The sequence below is a fragment of the Oryx dammah genome, unplaced genomic scaffold (assembly GCF_014754425.2).
Source record: "Oryx dammah isolate SB20612 unplaced genomic scaffold, SCBI_Odam_1.1 HiC_scaffold_27, whole genome shotgun sequence".
NCBI lineage: Eukaryota > Metazoa > Chordata > Mammalia > Artiodactyla > Bovidae > Oryx > Oryx dammah.
This window is the reverse complement of record NW_024070211.1, coordinates 131,657,758-131,678,383: the sequence shown is the minus strand read 5'-3', so window position 1 is coordinate 131,678,383 and position 20,626 is coordinate 131,657,758. Positions and strand designations below refer to the sequence as shown.

The 20,626-nt window shown below is 43.1% G+C and overlaps 1 protein-coding gene across 5 annotated transcripts in view; it reads left to right on the top strand.

Annotated features, from left to right (window-relative positions):
• Nucleotides 1-20,052, top strand: part of SAP130 (Sin3A associated protein 130) — a 75,172-nt gene extending 55,120 nt beyond the window's left edge. For 3 of the 5 annotated variants that reach the window (XM_040227802.1, XM_040227800.1, XM_040227801.1), the window contains 5 exons: nucleotides 6,566-6,814; nucleotides 6,999-7,124; nucleotides 17,580-17,683; nucleotides 18,778-18,891; nucleotides 19,117-20,040. In XM_040227802.1, coding sequence (XP_040083736.1) covers nucleotides 6,566-6,814; nucleotides 6,999-7,124; nucleotides 17,580-17,683; nucleotides 18,778-18,891; nucleotides 19,117-19,275 — 752 coding nt within the window. In that variant the 3' untranslated portion in view covers nucleotides 19,276-20,040. Of the gene's footprint in view, nucleotides 1-6,565; nucleotides 6,815-6,998; nucleotides 7,125-17,579; nucleotides 17,684-18,777; nucleotides 18,892-19,116 lie in introns of all 5 variants that reach the window. The other 2 variants (XM_040227798.1, XM_040227799.1) reach the window with 2 other exon arrangements.
• Nucleotides 20,053-20,626: the final 574 nt, after the last annotated feature.

Here is a 20,626-nt window from a genome sequence, read left to right as displayed (position 1 = left end):
AACTCTTGTATGACCCTCAGTCTGGAAGCCTGACTCCTAGATGTCCATTTGAAATTTCTATTTTGTTAGTTTTTAATAAATAGAAGAAAGCATCCTTTTCAAAACTAAAACCATATTGCTGCCATTTTTGTAACTAATTTTATTTCTCACCCAAATCAATGAAAAGATTGTTTCCCCAAGAGTATTTTTAAACATAGCTTCTTAAATTCATTAAGGAACTATTACCATATAAAGAGGATCACAATACTGTCGACTTAAAAAATAGTCATAATCTAAAAGTTGAGAGTTGTGTTTTATTCAGTGGAAATTTTTAGGACTTTTAGCCTGGGAGACAGCATCTCAAGTGAACCTTCAAGAACTGCTCTGAGGACGCAGGGGGAGGAGCCGGGTTATATAGAAGTTTGCAACATGGGACAGGTAGTCTGAACTGTGAAGATATTTTTGTGAATTGAAGAAAACCAGATATCTCAAGTTAAGGAATTCAGCGCTTTTCTGTGTGTAGGAAGATGAGAGAGTCTGGGCTCACTGAAGTCGTTCCTTTCATATGTATCTCAGCTCTCTGTGGCCAGGGTCCTTCATTTTTCCTCAGTGCTCGACACAGGTAGTGGCTGCAGCCTAACGGCTGCCAAATCACAGATACAGTTCTCCTTCCTGGGTATCGTGGAGAGCTAGGTGAGTGTGACATCCTTGTTGATTGATATGGCAGGTAATACTCCATTTCTCAATGTGATTATAGCTAAGTGCTGATTAATTTATGATTTATTTCCTGCCAGCATTTTTTGCCTTGTTTATGCAATAAAGTAAGATTTGCATTGTTAAAAATAGTCTCTTGATAAACATATTTATGATTAGCAAAATCTCAAAAGTACCACTATCCCTTTTTCTTTTCTTCTCAACTCTAAACATCCAGTTTGTAAAAAAAGCAGGTCACTTTAGAGGCTTTCTTTCTGTTTGCTTGGTTTTCTGGGCATTTGTTTGTTTGTTGGGTTTTTTGTTGTTTTGGGGCGTTTTTTTTGGCTGTGGTCCTTGTTTAGGCACACAAGATCTTTGTTGTGGCACTCAGGATCTTCACTGTTGCCTGCCAGATCTTTCATTGCAGCACATGGCCTAGTTGCCCCACGATATGTGGGGTCTTAGTTCCCTGCCAAGGGAACCAAACCCAGTCCCCTGCATTGGAAGGCAGGTTCTTAACCACTGGACCACCAGGGAAGTCCCTGTTTTCTGTTTTTTTCATAATTTATTGTGGAGTCTTACTTTTCCTGACTATAAAAGTAACATTCAGTATATGAAATTTATATACTACAGACAAAGCCAAAGGGAAAAGCAAGTCATTTTGTGCTGTAGTTACCTAGTATTACCCTCTTCCATTTCAGCATGAAGGCCCCACCTCCCATCACATTCACTCAGTTAAGAGGCATAGTCATGCTATGCCTACAGTCTGTAAATCTGCTGTATATTTATTTGCTTGTTTATTTTCATTTATAATGCCATGAAACATCCTATGGTAACACCCTCTGATACCTCAGCACTTCTGTTGAAAGATGCTACGGATCACCCTGGAGGGGAGATGAAATGCTGTTCCTCTGCTCTGCCACCCTTCTAGACAGTTCCTCTTACCTTTCCATACTAGGAATCTGACCCTAGTTCTTCCTCAAATGGTAGGGCTCAGCACCAGCCTTGGTTCTGTCAGGCTCTTCACCAAGCACTTCGTACAGATCATGCAAATCTCCCATCTTCCTGGAGATTACATTCTAGCAAGAGTTCAGTTCAGTCGCTCTGGCATGGCCGACTCTGCGACCCCATGGACTGCAGCACACCAGGCCTCCCTGTCTGTCACCAACTCCCGGAGTTTACTCAAACTCCTGTGCATCGAGTCAGTGATGCCATCCAGCATCTCATCCTCTGTCGTCCCCTTCTCCTGCCCTCAAATCTTTCCCAGCATCAGGGTCTTTTCAAATGAGTCAGCTCTCCGCATCAGGTGGCCAAAGTACTGGAGTTTCAGCTTCAACTTTAGTCCCTCCAATGAATACCCAGGACTGATCTCCATTATTGTGGACTGGTTGGATCTCCTTGCAGTCCAAGGGACTCTCAAGAATCTTCTCCAACACCACAATTCAGAAGTATCAATTCTTCTGCGCTCAGCTTTCTTTATAGTCCAACTCTCACATCGATACATGACTACTAGAAAAACCATAGCCTTGACTAGACGGACCTTTGTTGGCAAAGTAATGTCTCTGCTTTTGATGATGTTGTCTAGGTTGGTCATAACTTTCCTTTCAAGGAGTAAGCATCTTTTAATTTCATGGCTGCAATCACTATCCACAGTTATTTTGGAGCCCAGAGAAATAGTCAGCCACTGTTTCCACTGTTTCCCCATCTATCTGCCAGGAAGTGATGGGACTGGATACCATGATCTTCGTTTTCTGAATGTTGAGCTTTAAGCCAACTTTTTCACTCTCCTCTTTCACTTCCATCAAGATTCTTCTTCACTTTCTGCCATAAGGGTGGTGTCATCTGCATATCTGAGGTTATTGATATTTCTCCCGGCAATCTTGATTCCAGCTTGTGCTTCTTCCAGCCCAGCGTTTCTCATGATGTACTTTGCATATAAGTTAAATAAGCAGGGTGACAATATACAGCCTTGACGTACTCCTTTTCCTCTTTGGAACCAGTCTTTTGTTCCATGTCCAGTTGTGACAGTTGCTTCCTGACCTGTATACGGGTTTCTCAAGAGGCAGGTCAGGTGGTCTGGTATTCTCATCTCTTTCAGAATTTTCCACAGTTTATTGTGGTAAACATTAAAATAAAGAACAAAATGTAAGGGAAAGTTAGGGCTGGAGGTGTGATTTTTTTTAAGAGTTTTAAAGGGAAAGCTGTACCAAAGAAATGATCTTTAACTAGAGACATTAAAGAGATGAGGTGCTGGCCACGAGAATATCTGGGAAAAGGCATTTCAGACTAAGAGAGCAGCAAATGTGAAGGCCTAAGATAGGGACGTGCCTCTTGGTGCTCAACACATAGCACAGAGGCGTTGACAGATGGAGCTGAGTAAACGAGGGGAGTGGGAGAGAGACGGCCAGAGACACGGGTCAGGACTGTGAGAGCTTAGAAGCCTCTGGAAGGACTTTGACTTTGCTGGGGGAGCCGGGAGCTATGAGAGAGTTCTCAGTAGAGGAGGAACTTGAGCTCACTTCTGTTTTTAATAGACCACTCTGGTGATTCTGTAGAAAAAAAAGACTGGGAACAAGATTAGAATTAGGGAGATGTGTTTAGAGACTACTGCTTTAACAGCAGGGACCAGTGAAGGTTTCAGCCAAGGTAGTAGCAGTACCAGTGGTGTGAAGTGGTTGAGAGTATAGATATTTTATTGAGGAACTGAGAGGATTTCTTTAAAGAGGGATATTGTGTGTGAGGAACAGCATCAGAGGAAACTAAAGGTTTTGATCTTAGTAACTGGAAGCACAGGACTTCCCTGGTGGTAAAGTGGTAAAGAATCCGCACGCCACTGCAGGATGAGCAAGAGATGCAGGTTCGATCCCTGGGTCAGGAAGATCCCTTGGAGTGGGAAATGGCACCCCACTCCAGTATTCTTGCGTGGAAAATTCCATGGTCAAAGGAGCCTGGCAGGCTACCTTCCGTGGAGTCTCAAAAGAGTCAGACATGACTGAGCGACCGAGTACAAACACAAAACTGGAAACCCTCGTCTTCAGTACAGCAGAGGGACTCCATTGTGTGGGGAGAGATTAGGAGTTAGTTTTTGCTCTGGTGAGTCTGAGTTAAGAGTTTCACGTGGACATCAAGTAGTCTGATCTGTAAGCCTAGCTTTTGGAAGAAAATTAAGTTGCCGGTGTAAATTGGGGAGTTGCCATTGTATGTATGAATTATGTTTAAAGCCATGAGCCTGGCTGGGTAGTGGATAGGATCGTCTGAGGAATGAGTGCTGCTAAGAAACAGAAGTAGTTGTAAGCTGAGCCCTGGGGCACTGCACCATTTTGAGAAGGGAGAGGAGTCCGAAACCAGCAAAGGAGACTAAATGGACAGGCTGCAGTCACAGGAATAAAACATGGCGTGTGTGATGTCCTGGAAAGCCAGGACAAGGGTCACAGCTGCTGAGAGATCGAGTGAGGAAAGCATTGAGCAGCGACCATTGGGTATAACAACATGAAGTTCACGCAGATCTTGAGAAGAGCTGCTAAGTCACTTTAGTCATGTCCGACTCTGTGCGACCCCATAGATGGCAGCCCACCAGGCTCCCCCGTCCCTGATATTCTGCAGGCAAGAACACTGGAGTGGGTTGCCATTTCCTCCTCCAATGCATGAAAGTGAAAAGTAAAGTGAAGTCGCTCAGTTGTGTCCGACTCTTCGCGACCCCATGGACTGCAGCCCACCAGGCTCCTCCATCCAAGGGATTTTCCAGGCAAGAGTACTGGAGTGGGGTGCCATTGCCTTCTCCGTGAGAAGAGCAGTTGCCATGTAATCATATTGGGCCACAGCATGGTGGGGTGTGGGTTCAGGAGAGAGCTGGGAGGTAACTGCGAGAGACACTGAGTATAAACAGCCCTTGAGGGACTTGTTATAAAGCACCAGAAAAAGAAGGGCCAATATCTGAAGGGAAATGATGCCAAGAGAGTTTTCTTTTTGGCCACACTGGGTCTTCGTTGCTGCACATGAGCTTTCTCTGGGTGCTGTTCTTCGTTGCAGGGCACAGGCTTCTCATTGTGGTGCTTTCTGTTGTGGAGCACGGGCTCTAAGCATGTATGCTTCAGGAGTTGTGGCAGGTGGGGTTTTCCCCGACCAGGGATCAAATTCATGTCCCCTGCATTGGCAGGTGGACTCTTAACCACTGGACCACCAGGGAAGTCCCAAAAGTTATTTTTAAGACAGGACAAATGAGTTTTGTATGTTAATGAGAATGAGCCAATAAAGAGGAAAGAACTGATGATGCAGGAAAAAGATGAATTCTTGTGACGATGTCTGAGGAGATGAGAGTGGGTGGGACCTACCTTGAATGTGAAGGAATCTGCCTTTCCTGAAAGCACAAAGAGAAAGGAAGTGCCTGGTCACCATGCAAGTGAGTGGGTATATGTGGTGGAGATTTATGGGCGTTTCCTTCTGATGGTTTCTGTGTCTTTTTGTCAAATAGAAAGCGTAGGCATTAGCTGAGGGAAAGGGCAGTATAGGAAGTGTGGAGGGCGAATGGACTTGGCCGATGCAGGAGGGCCTCCCAGCAGCGGTGCCAGCCTGCTTGAGGTTTTCAAGCATGCTGTTGGGATGCCTGTTTCATTGCTGTGTGTTTTCCTCTGGCTGCCCTCAGCTGCATAGGTGTAGACTTGGTTGGAGAGTTGGGTTTAACCCGCTGTGCTTTTTGTTCAGTGAGTGCAGTGTAGCATGAGAAGGGACAGTAAGTGAATAAATAAAATTGATAGGAGAGCTAAAACCCAGTGATAGGAATGAGAAGATATTAGAGGGATGAATGACAGCAAAAAAACTACTATGATTAATGGAAAATAGTTCTTAATGGTGTACAAGAATTGGTGGAGGTGAGTTGCTAAGAGAAGTGACCTGGAAAGAGTTGCTTTTGACTGGAAAGTCAGATGTCAGAAATTGAGATTTGATGACAGAGTTGAGGCTGTGACTGTTGGGAATGGATGGCTGAGGAATGGTGGAAGGAAAGGACGGACCACGGATACCGTAGAAGAGTTGAGGTGAACTTTTATCATGAATTGCAAGTCACCAGGTATGTGACCCATACAAGCCCAAACAAACGCTGTTGCCTTTGTGCTTAGCATGCTCTTTGTCTGGAGGCACTGACTGGCTGTGCTCTGAAGCCAGACCGCCTCTCTCAGTGCCCAGCTCTCCATCGCTGTCTGTGTGATATGTGCCGCATTTTCCCATCGTTAAGTTGAGGGACAATACTGTCTACTTACTCAGATTATTATTGAAGATTATATGAGGTGATGGGTTATCACCTAGAAATCACTGCTGAGAGACTTGAAAAATAGTGGCTTGAATATGTAAGTTTTTATTGTTTCCCTTGAAGTGAATTCTGAGGCAGACAGTCAAGGCATGGTATGTGGATTACATTAAATCTTTAGGGATCCAGGCTTCTACCAGCCCTAGCATTTGACCCTAATGCTCTTGATTCAAGATAGCTGCTGGAACTCCAGCTATCCCATCTGAGTTCCAGGGTCACAGGAGGGTCACAGGAAGAAGACACAGAGTGGGTAAGGCCTTCGTTCTTTTAAGGAAAGTTCTTAAAATTTCTGCAAAGCACTAGGATTTTCATTTCAAATAGCCATACCATACAAGGGAAACTAATAAATACGGTCTTTGAGCTGAGTGACAATGTGCCTATTTCAGGGTGAGGAGTACTTGGACTAAGGGAGATGAAGGTGTGAGATGTCAGCAGTGGGCAACCTCTGCCGCAGTTAGCATGCTTTAGCACCGGCCTGGGCACTGTAATGCTGGCTCTCTTTCTGTCTTTGTTAACTCTCCCTGATGGAAGTCAGCGGACACTCCACCGTGTTTGGGTTCTCATACATGTACACCCTGTTTCCTATGATAGCAGTTCCTCCTCTGGCTGCCAACACCACATCTCCGTCTCTTGCATTGCTGGCTAACAACCTGTCCATGCCTACAAGTGACTTACCCCCTGGTGCTTCACCAAGGAAAAAGCCTCGGAAGCAGCAACATGTGATTTCAACAGAAGAAGGGGATATGATGGAGACAAACAGCACTGATGACGAGAAGTCCACTGCCAAGAGTCTTCTGGTGAAGGCAGAGAAGCGCAAGTCTCCTCCCAAGGAGTATATCGGTAACGCTCACTTGAGTTAACTTTTGTCATGGAAGTCTTCCCACTTAAGCTAGGAGTTTATCCCTGAGGCTGTTTACAGTAGCTAGATTTCACTTACAGCTTGTCTGCAGAAATTGTACCGGGAATATTGTTGCAAATATATCGTAAGCTATATAATGCTTTCTTTTTCTTCTCATTTAAATAGATGAAGAGGGTGTAAGGTATGTCCCAGTTCGTCCAAGACCTCCCATTACTTTGCTCCGTCACTATCGGAACCCCTGGAAAGCTGCTTACCACCACTTTCAGCGGTACAGTGATGTCCGGGTCAAAGGTCAGTTTTGCCAGAAATGGTTAGTGTTGATTCATGCAGTTGGTCTTTCCTCAGCTTGTTAAAGTCACAGTAGAATGAAAAGACAGAATCATAGTTTTCCTGCTTCAAAAAGAACCCCGTCAGTTTTGTTATAAATTTATTGTTAACTCTTAAGCATAATATACAGTTGAGCATAAAATTTGGAGAATTATCCTTTGCCTTAGAAAGCTATATGTACTTTACTGGAAACATAGTCTAATAAATAAGACTACCTGTGTTGCCAGTTCCCCAAGTAGTGACAGATGACCTCCTTAGCCCCTAAAGTAGTTGAGGAGGAGCTATACTAGATTGTTACGTGACATAGATCACAGTAGTCCCAGGATGCTCAGATATGCATTCAGCATAAGCCCTAGAAAGTGTATTTTCCAAAAGGCCTTTTGTTTAACATATGTGAAACAAAAAATCTTTTGTTCAACATTTGTTCAAACATATGTGGGATGATCTAGCGTGAGCACACAGTAAATGTTTTTGTGGTTGTTGAACTTGAGAATAACATTCTAATAAACACACTTACAGTGAGAATGGCTGATAGCAGTTTGCTTGAATCTGCAAATATTTCTATGGATAGATTTTAAGTATTATTAGTCTCAAATAAAGTTATGACCAACCTAGATGGCATATTCAAAAGCAGAGACATTACTTTGCCAACAAAGGTCCATCTAGTCAAGGCTATGGTTTTTCCAGTGGTCATGTATGGATGTGAGAGTTGGACTGTGAAGAAAGCTGAGCACCGAAGAATTGATGCTATTGAACTGTGGTGTTGGAGAAGACTCTTGAGAGTCCCTTAGACTGCAAGGAGATCCAACCTGTCCATTCTAAAGGAGATCAGTCCTGGGTCTTCTTTGGAAGGAATGATGCTAAAGCTGAAACTCCAAAACTTTGGCCACCTCATGCGAGGAGTTGACTCCTTGGAAAAGACTCTGATGCTGGGAGGGATTGGGGGCAGGAGGAGAAGGGAACGACAGAGGATGAGATGGCTAGATGGCATCACTGACTCGATGGCCGTGAGTCTGAGTGAACTCCGGGAGTTGGTGATGGACAGGGGGGCCTGGCGTGCTGCGATTCATGGTGTCGCAAAGAGTCAGACACCACTGAGCAACTGAACTGAACTGAATCTCAAATATAATCATTGCATAGAGAAGTGTGAGTTTTCAGAGAATTGGCCATATTTCCTATTCCCTCAAATAAATTGTATTTGGAAACTTCTCCAAGGGTTCCCTTGAAGCCTCAAGATGAGTCCAAGTTAGATGGTGCAGACTAAAGCCAATGAGCAGGAGTGAAGATCCTGACAGTTCAGTCTCCGAATGGGAGCACAGAGGTGGCTGCACTACCCAGCTTTTCTTCCTCATGAGTGTATCCTGAGTTTAGAAAAGAGGGTGAGACTTCCAAAGAGAAATCAGAGGACGTGGGCCTTTGGTGAAAGTAGGATATGAGCCACCAAACATTTCTTCACACCACAGAATTCCATATTGTAGCAGGAAAATATTTACAGTTTCCCTAGTAACATTTTAAGCCTTATAAGAAAATACTTATTGCTTATTGGAATTCACTCTTCATAAGCTATCTCAAGAAAGGTAATTTAACAGCTGAAAATATTGATGATTCCTAAGTCTTCTGTTCAAATATGTATGTATTAATCACTTTGTGCCAAGTCTCTTGACTATTAAACTTTAATTGAATTGTTTTGCCTAAGCTGTAAAGTCATATTCATATAAACAAGTAAAGACAGAATACTGAAAACAGGTAATTCACTTGAAGAAAAGAAAAAAGAAATGGCAAGAAGCACAGGAAACAAACAGAAAACAAATAATAACCTGGCAGACTTAGCCTTACATATCAGTAATTGTCTTAAGTGTTAATAATCTAACATATCAATTAACACACAGATTGGCAGAGAGGATGAAAAAAAGATCCAACCGTGTTCTGTCTGTAAGAAACTTCAGATACAGTGTATCAGTAGAATGACAGTAAAAGGATGGAAGACCAGACATTGCAAAAATTAATTTTAAAAGAGTGGTTATATTAATATCAAATAAAATAGACTTCAGAGGAAAGAAAATTACCAGAAATGAAGAAAGGCATTACATACTGATTTTAAAAATAGTCAGCAAAACCCAAGAGCTTCAGAAATATGAAGCAAAAACAGCTGAAAGAAATAGTAAGCAAATACGTAGTTATGGTTAGAACATCAACATACTCATCTCAGCAGTTGATAGAAGCACTTGATAGAGAATCAGCAAGGATATGCAAGAAGTGAATACCACAAACCAACATTTAGTACACATTTATAGGGCACTTGAGCTGCAGCAGAATACATATTCTCTCAAGATGCACATAGACCTTATTTAGGATCATAAACCTCAACAACTGGGGGGAGAGTTGAAATCATGTAGAGTATCTTCATTGGCCATGATAGACTCAAACTAGAAACCAATGGCAGATAACAGGAAAACCTCCAGCCCATGGAAATTAAACATGGGGATGGCCATGGTTCACTACAGGGACAAAGATACTGGTGGCAGCAGTTCTGGGGGGTACTCATTGGTATAGCCCTCCCAGAAGCTGCCGTTAGCTGCCCCCAACAACCTCTAGGCTCCAGTGCTGAAATGCCTCAAGCCAAATAACCAACAGGGCAGGAACACAGCCCCACCCACCAGCTCATGTTTGTGCTAAGTCACTTCAGTCCTGTCTGACTCTGTGATCTGGTGGAGTATAGCCCTCCAAGCTCCTCTGTCCATGGGATTCTCAAGGCAAGAATGCTGAATTTGGTTGCCATTTCCTACTCCAGAGGATCTTCCTGACCCAGAAATCAAACCTGCCTCTCTCGCATCTTCTGCATTGGCAGGTGGGTTCTTTACCACTAGTGCCATCCGGCAGACAGCTTAAGTCTTCCTGAGCACGGCCTTGACCACCAGAGAGACAGCACCCAGCTCCACCCACCCCTGGGCAGGGGCCAGTCCCTCCCATTAGGAAATCTGCACAAACCTCTTAGACAGCCTCCTCCCCCAGAGAGCAGATAGCAGAAGCAAGAACTACAGTACTGCAGCCTGCAGGATGGAAACCACAATCACAGGAAGCTAGGCAGAATGAGACAGCAGAGGAGCATGTCCCAGGCGGGGGAACAAGGTGAGACCCCGGAAGAACAGCCAGGTGAAGACAGGCAGCCTACCAGAAAGGAGTTTGAAATAATGATAGTAAAGAAGATCCAGCACGGAAAAAATATAGAGGCACAGATCAAGAAGATACAAGAGACGTTTTACAAAGACCTAGAAGAACTAAAGAACAAAGATGAACAACACAGTAACTGAAATGAAAACTACGCTAGAAGGAATCAATAGCAGAATAACTGAAGCAGGAAAATGTATGAGTGATGCAGAAGACAGAACGGTGGGAATCACTGCCATGAAGCAGAATAAAGAAAACAGAATGAAAAGAAATTAAAACAATCTGAGAGACCTCTGAGACAACATTAAATGTACCAACATTCACGTTAAAGGGGTCCCAGAAGAGAGAGAGAGAGGACCTGAGAAAATACTTAAAAGATGTAATAGCTGAGAACTGCCCTAACATGGTAAAGGAAACAGTCACCCAACTCCAGAAAGAAGAGTGGCAGGCAGGAAAACCCCAAGGAGCAACACACCAAGACACAGTAATTTTTTTCAAAAAGACAAAAATAAAACATTAAAAGCAACAAGGGGAAAACAACAGGTAACATACATGGGAATTCCCATAAGGTTATCAGCTGATTTCTCAGCAGAAACTTTGCAGGCCAGAAGGAAATGGTGCAATATATTTACAGTGATGGAAGGAAAGAACCTACAACCAAGAATACTCTACCCAGCAAGGCTTTCATTCAGATTCAGTGGAGAAATCAAAAGCTTTACAGACAAGTAAAAGCTGAGAAAATTCAGCACCACCAGACCAGCTTTGCAACAAATTCTAAAGGAACTTCTCTAAGTGGAAAAGACCACAACTAAAAACAAGAAAATTGCAAATGGAAAAGTTCACTGGCAAAGGCAAATGTTCAGTAAAGGTAGGAAGTCATATCCACACAAATATGGTATCACAACCAGCAGTTGTGAGGAAACCACAAATGTAGGATATTGGAAATGCATTTGAAATTTAAAAACCAGTAGCCTATTAACAATCTTGTCTGTATATAGACTGCTGTATCAAAACCTCATGGTAGCCACAAAGTCGACAGTAGATAAACACTTAGAAGAGGAACCCAGACACAGCACTAAAGTCAGTCATTAAATGACAAGAGAACAAAAGAAGACCTGTGAAGAAAAGAGACCGATGGAAACGATCCAAAACAATAAAATGGCAGTAAGAACATACATATCAATGGTTACCTTAAATGTAAATGGATTAAATGCTTCAACCAAAAGACATAGACTGGCGAATGGATACAAAAACAAGGCCCCTAGTATATTCGAAAACAGAGACATTACTTTGCCGACTAAGGTCCGTCTAGTCAAGGCTATGGTTCTTCCAGTGGTCATGTATGGATGTGAGAGTTGGACTGTGAAGAAGGCTGAGCGCCGAAGAATTGATGCTTTTGAACTGCGGTGTTGGAGAAGACTCTTGAGAGTCCTTTGGACTGCAAGGAGATCCAACCAGTCCATTCTGAAGGAGATCAGCCCTGGGATTTCTTTGGAAGGAACGATGCTAAAGCTGAAACTCCAGTACTTTGGCCACCTCATGCGAACAGTTGACTCATTGGAAAAGACTTTGATGCTCGGAGGGATTGGGGGCAGGAGGAGAAGGGGAGGACAGAGGATGAGATGGCTGGATGGCATCACTGACTCGATGGACACGAGTCTGAGTAAACTCTGGGAGTTGGTGATGGACAGGGAGGCCTGGCGTGCTGCGATTCATGGGGTCACAGAGTCAGACACTACTGAGCGACTGAACTGAACTGAAGTATGCTGTCTGTAAGAGAACCTCTTCAGATCTAGGGGCACATACAGACTGAAAGTGAAAGAATGGAAAAAGGTATTCTGTGCAGATGGAAATCAAAAGAAAGCTGGAGTACCAGTACTCATACCAGGCAAAATTAGACTTACAAAAACAAAGGATACTACATAATGATCAAAGGATCAATCCAAGCAGGTGTAACAATTGTAAATAATATATGCACCCAACATAGGAATACCTCAATATATAAGGCAAATAATAACAGCCATAAAGGGAGAAATTGACAGTAACACAATAATAGTGGGAGACTTTAACACTCCACCTTCATCAGTGGACAGATCATCCAGACAAAATCAATAAGGAAATACAGTATTAGAAATACTAATAATGCCACATGTTGCTGAGGATGTAGAGAAACTAAATTTCTCATACATTCCTTTGAGCATTTCGATTGTTATCCCACTGCCTTCTAGACTCCATTCTCCTGAGAAGTCAGCTGTTGATTTTAATGGGATTATATTGTAAGTGACGCATCATGTTTTATCTTACTCCTTTGAGACATTTTCAGCTTTGACTTTGAAGATTTTTACTATGATATGTCTGTCCTTATACATTTATCTTCTTTGGAGTTTGCCTTGAGCTTCCTGATATATACTTTACTGTTTTTCAGTAAATGTGAGAAATCTTTAGTCATTTTTTCTTTGAGTATTTCTTCTCCTTCATCTCTTTTCCTTTTGGTACTCCGTTATACATGCATTGGTGCTCTTAATGGTATACAATTTCTGTCTCTATGTTGATACTCTGTTTAATGTGACATGATTATCATCCCTTCTTTTACTTCTTCACTCATACTTTCTTTTCATTCTGTGAATTTATTCATAATGGCTACTTTGAAATCTTTTTCTGTTAAATCTGACATCTTGTCACTTTTGTCAAGCATTTTCTGCTGCCTGTTTCTTTTTCCCCATGTGTGGGTCATATTTCCCTGTTTGTTTGAATGCCTCATAATTTTTGTTGGAAACTGGACATTTTAGATAATGTAGCGACTCCAGGTACTGGTCTCGCTGCCTCCTCAAAGACCCGCTATAGTTATTTGCATTTTTAGCTGTTTAATGACTGGCTGGATTCTTTTAGTGAAGTCTGATCAGCTCCACCCCACCAGCACCACCAAGTGGGAAGCCTCTGATGTTACTCCTTGGGGAGACATAGCTTTGAGTGTGCCCGCAGCCACCGTGGGAGGACAGTGGCATGGGCAGGCCTCTTTCCTCCTGTTTCGCTGACCACGTCCAACTGATAAACCCCACTTATTGCTTGCCATTTGATCTGTTAAAAACACAGTACTGGATTGCCCTTAAACACAAATTCCTCTGCAGACTAATCCAGTTGTATTGTAGCTCCTTGCCAGAATGGTTTCTGCGGTCAGTGTTTGATAATCATTCTGCCCCCAAGGAGAGCTCCTGCCAGCTCTCTCGCTCCTTGCTTTCTCCTGCAAATGAGTCAGCCCACAGTCTAGGCTGTGTCTTCACTGTGTCTGCACATTTCCTCTTACCTACACCCTCCACTGCTCTTGGGAGCGCCTTTAGGTTTGAACTTCACACTCTGTTGAAATTGGAGCCAACTCCTTTGGGAAGAGATTAGAAACTTCCTGTTTTATGGCCTGTTTCTTTCTCCAGGCAGAATCTCTGAGCCTGGGGCTCTGGAGGTGGGGGTGGGCCAATGGCAACTTAGCAGGTGAGTGCTCATTGGAGGGTAGGTGGGGTGAGCAGCCTGTCTTCCACTTGGCCTGCCTCTCCTAGGGTGATGCCACCACTTCACAAGCCAGGAGAGGGGCTCCTGGGCCCCAGTGTTTTCAGCTCACCTTGCCTAAGGTATAGTCTCCCTTCTACAAGTGGGGATTGAGCAAAAGAAGGGAGCCCCCACATGTCGACTAGACTCAGGACCTGAGACAGCCTCAGCAACAGGGAGCAGGATGGGAAATGCCCTGCTCCTTCTGGGAGCTGGAGGAGAGGGAACCCTGTGCTTGGGGCTACAGCAATCTGGAACAGAGTCTCCACCTTCCAAGCTAGAGTGAGAAACAGAAAGGGATCAGTCTTGGTTCAAATGCCACAGACTTACTGGTCTTTCACCTTTTAGTAGATTTGTTTGAATAGATGTTTCTGCTGTGCTCTTAACCATTAGGACCTTTTTCCAGAGGTTTAAAGGGTTTGTTTTTTTTTTTTAATTTCCCCAGTTCCGCTGGGGAAACTGCTTAGCAGAACACTGTCATGTCACAATTCAGCTGTCTTTTACACGTCACTGAGCTACTCTGGAAAACAGTTGGGTAGTTTCATAAAAACTAAACATATACTTACCATATGACCCGACAGTTGCCCTCCTGGGCATTTATCCCAGAAAAATGAAAACCCTCTGTCCACACAGAAATCTGGATAGAAGTGTTTATAGCAGCGTCTTTGATAATAGCCAAGCGCTGGAAGCAACACAGATGCCATCAAATGGTTAAACAAACGAGCCGTTGACTCTTGTCAGCAATGGACAGGAAAGAACTATTGATTATGTAACAGCTTAGGCATTGTGCTTAGGCTTACGAGGAAATCCATTTTCAAAACACGCACCCCCTCCCTTCCCCAGAAAAAAGACACATACCGTGCAATTCTGTTTATATAATCTCAAAGTGACAAAGTTATACACATAGAGAAGAAATGAGTGGATCAAGGGTTAATCGTGAGGAAGGGGTGGTGTGACCATAAAGGTGTGGCACAGGAGGTCTCTCACGGTGATGAGTACCTCTAAACCTCGATTGACACAGCAGTCACATAAACTTACACGTGATATAATGACATATACTCCCTTTACATCAGTGGCAATTTCTTGGGTCTGATAACTGTACTGCAGTTACTAAGATGTAAACAGTGAGGGGAAACTGGGTAAAGGGAAATACTGGACCTCTCGTTACTATCTTTTTATTTTTTCCCCAACAAAAGCTTTAGTGAGCTATAATTCATGTAGCATGCAGTTAACCTATTAAAATGTACAACTCAGTGATTCTTGGTGTATTCACAAAGTTGTGTGTTTATCTCTACATTTAGTTTTAAAACATTTTCATTAGCCCAACAAGTACAACCCTTAGCTATCATCACCAGTCCTGCCGTCTTCACTCCTCCCTACGCCCAACCCTAGGCAACCTCTTTTATCTACTTGCCATCTCTTTAAATTTCCCATTGCTGGACATTTCCTATAAACAGAATCATATACCATGGGGTCTTCTGTGACAGGTTTATTTCACTTAATGTTTTCAAGAGTCATCCGTATGGCATGTATCAGGACTTCAGTCAATTTTCCTGCCAAATAATACTCTATTTTATGGATGTATAACACATATTATTTATCCATTCATCACTCAATGGGCATTTGGGTTGTTTCCACTTTTGGATTATGAGTAATGTTCCTGTCATCATTTTTGTGGGAACATTTGTTTTCATTTCTCTTGTACATACACCTAAGAATGGAATTTCTGGGTTGTTTGGTAACTATTTAACATTCTAGGAACTCTGAGAGTATTTTCCAAACCAAATACATTTTACTTTCCCACCAGGAATGCGTACAACTTCTGATTTTTCCACATCCTCACCAACACTTAGTCTTTTTTTTATTATTATCATGGCATCTTAGGGGGTTTGAAATGGTACTTACTACAGTTTTTATTTGCATTTCCCTAATGCCTAATGACGGAGAAGGTGATGGCACCCCACTCCAGTACTCTTGCCTGGAAAATCCCATGAAAGGAGGAGCCTCGTAGGCTGCAGTCCATGGGGTCGTGAAGAGTCAGACACTTTCGAGTGACTTCACTTTCACTTTTCACTTTCATGGATTGGAGAAGGAAATGGCAACCCACTCCAGTGTTCTTGCCTGGAGAATCCCAGGGACGGGGGAGCCTGATGGGCTGCCGTCTGTGGGGTCACACAGAGTCAGACACGAATGAAACGACTTAGCAGCAGCAGCAGCAATGCCTAACGATGCTGAATATCTTCATGTTTGTTGGCAATTTGTATATGTTTTTCGGAAAAATGTATGTTTAGATATTTTGCCCTTTTTAATTTGTTTGTCTTTATTGTCGAGTGGTGAGAATTCTTCCCGCACTCTACAGACAGGTCTCTTGCCAGACATATCTCTATACAATCTTTGCAGCTTTTGTGAATCTGAAATTATTTTGAGCTGAAAAGTTTTTTTATAATGCTCGTAACGACAGACCCGAGACCATATAAAACTGATGAAAGCTGAGGAGTCAGTGGACTTTGTCAGTAGCATGGTTGTGATGTTACCCTGCGGTTTTGCCAGAGGGGAACGGGATAAAGAATACACAGGACCTCTCCGTATTATTTCTTACAATTGCATATGAATCAGTAATTATCTCAAAAAGTTTAAGATTTTTAAATTACTTTCTTGCTAATATTTGCCTACCAGGTAAGTTTGGGGGTTTTGTGTCGTTGTTAATTGTTCTAGGAAATAAAGTTGATCAGTTTTAGGTTCACAACAGAACTGAATGGGAGGTAAAGAGATTTCCCGTGTCTGCCCCACATCCCCTGTCCCCACACATGCACAGCCTCCCTCACTCTCAGCGTCCCTCACCACAGTGGCACATTTGGTGAGCCTACACTGAAGTAATCATCACCCAGAGTTTATCATTTACATTAAGGTTCACTCTTGGTCTTATGCATTATTATCAGTTTTGACAAATATATAGATAGAATTTTTTTCAAGATTAATTTTTTAGGGACTTCCCTGGTGGACCAGCGGTCAAGAATCTACTTTCCATTGCAGGGGATGAGGGTTCAGTCCCTAGTGGGGAACTGAGATCCCACATAGCACAACAACTGAGCCCACGCATTCTAGAGCCCATGCTCTGCAACTATAGAAAGTCTGAGTGCGACAGCAAAGATCCAGTGCGGCCAAAATTTTAAACAGAAAAAAATATTAATTTTTCAATAAGAACATAATTTTTAAAATAGTTTTTGATTATCCATGTAATGTGTAAATCCATTTTGAGTCCTGGTGAGCAGTAATAGTAAAACTTCACAGATATATCTAAACGCACCTCTGACAGGTGCTCCTCAGTCCCTGTTTGTCTTTCCCCAGTCCAAATGAAAAAGTTTGTATTTATTTTACTACGGGGCTGATTCATGGACTTTTCCACCTGAATTTAAATGTTACTCAAGTTGGAGCCCTATGATTTCTTCCAAGCTCTAGATAACACCACAGAGCTTCTAAGCTTAATGCCCAGCCTCTCCACATGCTTGCAGCCATCACACAAGCAAGGCTCCAGCCCACTAAAGACCGTTTACCTCACTTAAAACTTTATAGAGTATTAGCTTACTCTCTTTGGAACTCATTAGATTAGCAAAGTAAGTCTTATTTTGCTGGAGTGAACCAACAGAGCTTTTATTCATACTGTGACTTACATTCTCAGTGACTTTTATTTGTTTTTTTTTCTGGTTCCAGAGGAGAAGAAAGCTATGCTGCAGGAAATAGCTAATCAGAAAGGAGTCTCGTGTCGAGCCCAAGGCTGGAAGGTTCACCTCTGTGCAGCCCAGTTGCTGCAGCTGGTAGGTGGCGCTCTAGCAGTTGTGATGTCCTGCTGAGGACACCTGAGTTCATAGAGCATTTTCTTTCTGGAGCCCTCCCAGTTAACATGGGTCATGGTGGAGTTTTTAATGGTCAAGACCTACAGTTAAGGTTCATACTATGCGTTGCTGTGACATCTAAAACAGAGGGGGCCTCAGGGGGCCTGTCAACACATTCTCACTGCTCCTCACTGTGGGAGTAAGGCACAGTTCGCACTTCTCCCTGAGAAGTGGGCTTCAGTTCTCCTCTCCAGCTTGAGATACTCAGATAAGCCAGTGATGTCCTTCTGGGGGTACCAGGGGGCACCATGCCCTCTTAGACTACAGAGCCTGCCTCCTTCAGCCCCTACCGGTTCCCTCTTTGCTCTCTCTGTCATGGAGGGCACCCGCTCTGTGGTTCGGCGCGACGTGCAGTGTCCTCCTCCCCTGGGCCACAAGTATACTGACTAGTAAACTGCTGTTGATCTCATCTGTCCAGTGCGTTCTGTGTTCAGCCCTTTCCATAACCCCTGGGCAAGACTCCTTCCTTCAGCAAGATAAAGAGGAGCCGATCAAAATAATCTCACAAAGTCTTTCTGTCTTTGGAGTAGCCATGATCTGAAGAACATTGTCTTTTTATGAGTGTTTTTTTTTTTAAGTAGTGCCATGGCTAGGTTTAAATTTAGCATAAAAGCATATTTTTATGGAACTTATAGACTTGCTTTTCAGAGAAATTGGGAATTTAGGGGAGAATTTAAAAGCTATCCTTGGACTTCCGTGGTGGCGCAGTGGTCGACTCTGAGCTTCCACTGCAAGGAGGTCAGGTTGGATATCTTAGGGAACTAAGATCCCACATGCTGCATGGTGCAGCCAAAAAAAAAGTTATCCTAGAAGATACTCGGAATTACAGCCAATTGTGATGTAAATTGTTGATTAACTTTCCTTATTGTACTGTATATTAGTCATTGGGAGAAATTATTTTATCACCCAAACAGACCTGATACCAGTTTACACAGGTGATTCAAGGTGGGTATTTTGCCTGAGTTTGATGAAGAAAAGTATTTCTGAGGTCATGATTCCCTCCTTGTTTGTTGCAGACGAATCTAGAACATGATGTTTACGAAAGACTCACCAACCTGCAGGAAGGGATTATCCCAAAGAAAAAAGCAGCAACTGATGATGATTTACACCGAATAAATGAACTAATACAGGTTTGAAGGAGCCCTTTCCCTCCCCTTATTTCTCTCTTCCCCTCTCTCCATTAATATCTTTGGTAAAAATCAATTATTTTCTTCAGCCTGCATTATCCAGAAACAGTAAAGTGTTTTTTTCCTATGTGAAAGCCTCAAAATGGCTCAGTTCAAAGGTGAGAAGCTCTTTAAAAGCCACACTGTCTTAAAAATTGCTGATGGATGATGTCATGTCTTTTGTTTCAGGGAAATATGCAGAGGTGTAAACTTGTGATGGATCAAATCAGTGAGGCCAGAGACTCCATGCTTAAAGTTTTAGATCATAAAGATCGTGTCCTGAAGCTTCTAAACAAGAATGGGACTGTCAAGAAGGTGTCAAAATTGAAGCGAAAGGAAAAAGTCTAGATCCCGAATCAGGACTTTGGAAAAAGAATTTATGGAGAATGATGCTGGGGGTGGGGGAAGGGATTGGTTATTTTCAAAGTGGAACATTGAGATAAAGGAAAGCGTTCCTTAGTTCACACGTGAAAGCAGAGGGACCCGGAGCACCCAGTGATGTGGAAGGGTCAGAACTGACCTGACGGGGGACTCCAGTCTTTCTTTCAGGCGTCTCCCTCCTGTGCTGACTGTGTTGTGCCCGACTCCTGTTGCCACAGGGTCTCCCGGTTGGAGTCAGTGACACAAGTGACAGGCTGGCGTTTTTCAGCCTTCCAGTTGATAGACTATTTATCTGATGGACTCCTGCAGGACCCTTACTGAGCCTGAACGGAAAGTATCCACTTGGACCATCTGTTCTCTCTCTACACTGAAAATCAAACCTCTTGCCCTCGCCCTAGTCGGTTCTTACTCTGTCTGACCTTCATATGCCCATGCTGGCCTTCTAAAGCAGTGCCATGGCACTTGAGAGACTGCCACGTCTCACTAAAGGGTTTGAACTGCCAATTCTTGTCATTTTCTAAAGAACCATTTCAAAGTGAAATTGTTATACTGTCTGTCCTGCGTGTGTCAGAGTTGGGTTTTTGTGGAGGTGGAGAGCAGGCAACACCATACGTTGCTCTGAGATCCTTTTTCTGAAGTACATTCTTGGTTATCTGTACTTCTGTAGCTGGTGTGATGCTGTTAATTATACGTATGGCACATCTCCAAATGTTAATAAAGGACTCAAAGTGGTTTTGTACATAAGCAGTTTCCATCTTTTTATGTAGCACATCAGTGCTGTACTGCACATCACTTGAGTGTTTACCCTTCTGGCGTTTCTCTCACTTTGTTGAGTCTACTCTGACAGAGTTTGGTTGCTCCACACAGAGTTCCACTTACCTTGGTATATTGAAGATGTCACAGATGGTGAAGCCTGTGGGCTTTTGATTATCTTAAATATGAGTCTGCATTGTACCTCATTGTAAATATAAATTGGTCATTCTATAGTACAAAAACTAAGGCTGCGGTAATGGGGGAAGGACTTCCAGGAGAGTGGATTTTCTTTCCGAGGTTACCTTCTGTGACCTCGCTGGAGTGGGAAGGTAGCCTAGGCTGGCTTGCTTCTTTTTTTGGTTGAGTCAGGTCTTAGTTGTAGCACGGGGGATCTTCATTGAGATGCGGGATCTCTAGAACCCTCGTGGGGGAACTAAGATCCCACCTGTCACAGGGCAACTAAGTCTGTGCACCACGACTAGAGTCTAGCTCTCCTGAGACAGCCTTCCTTGAACTGGAGTGGTAAACTCTCATCTCGCATGGGACCAGGAAAGAGAAATGAAGC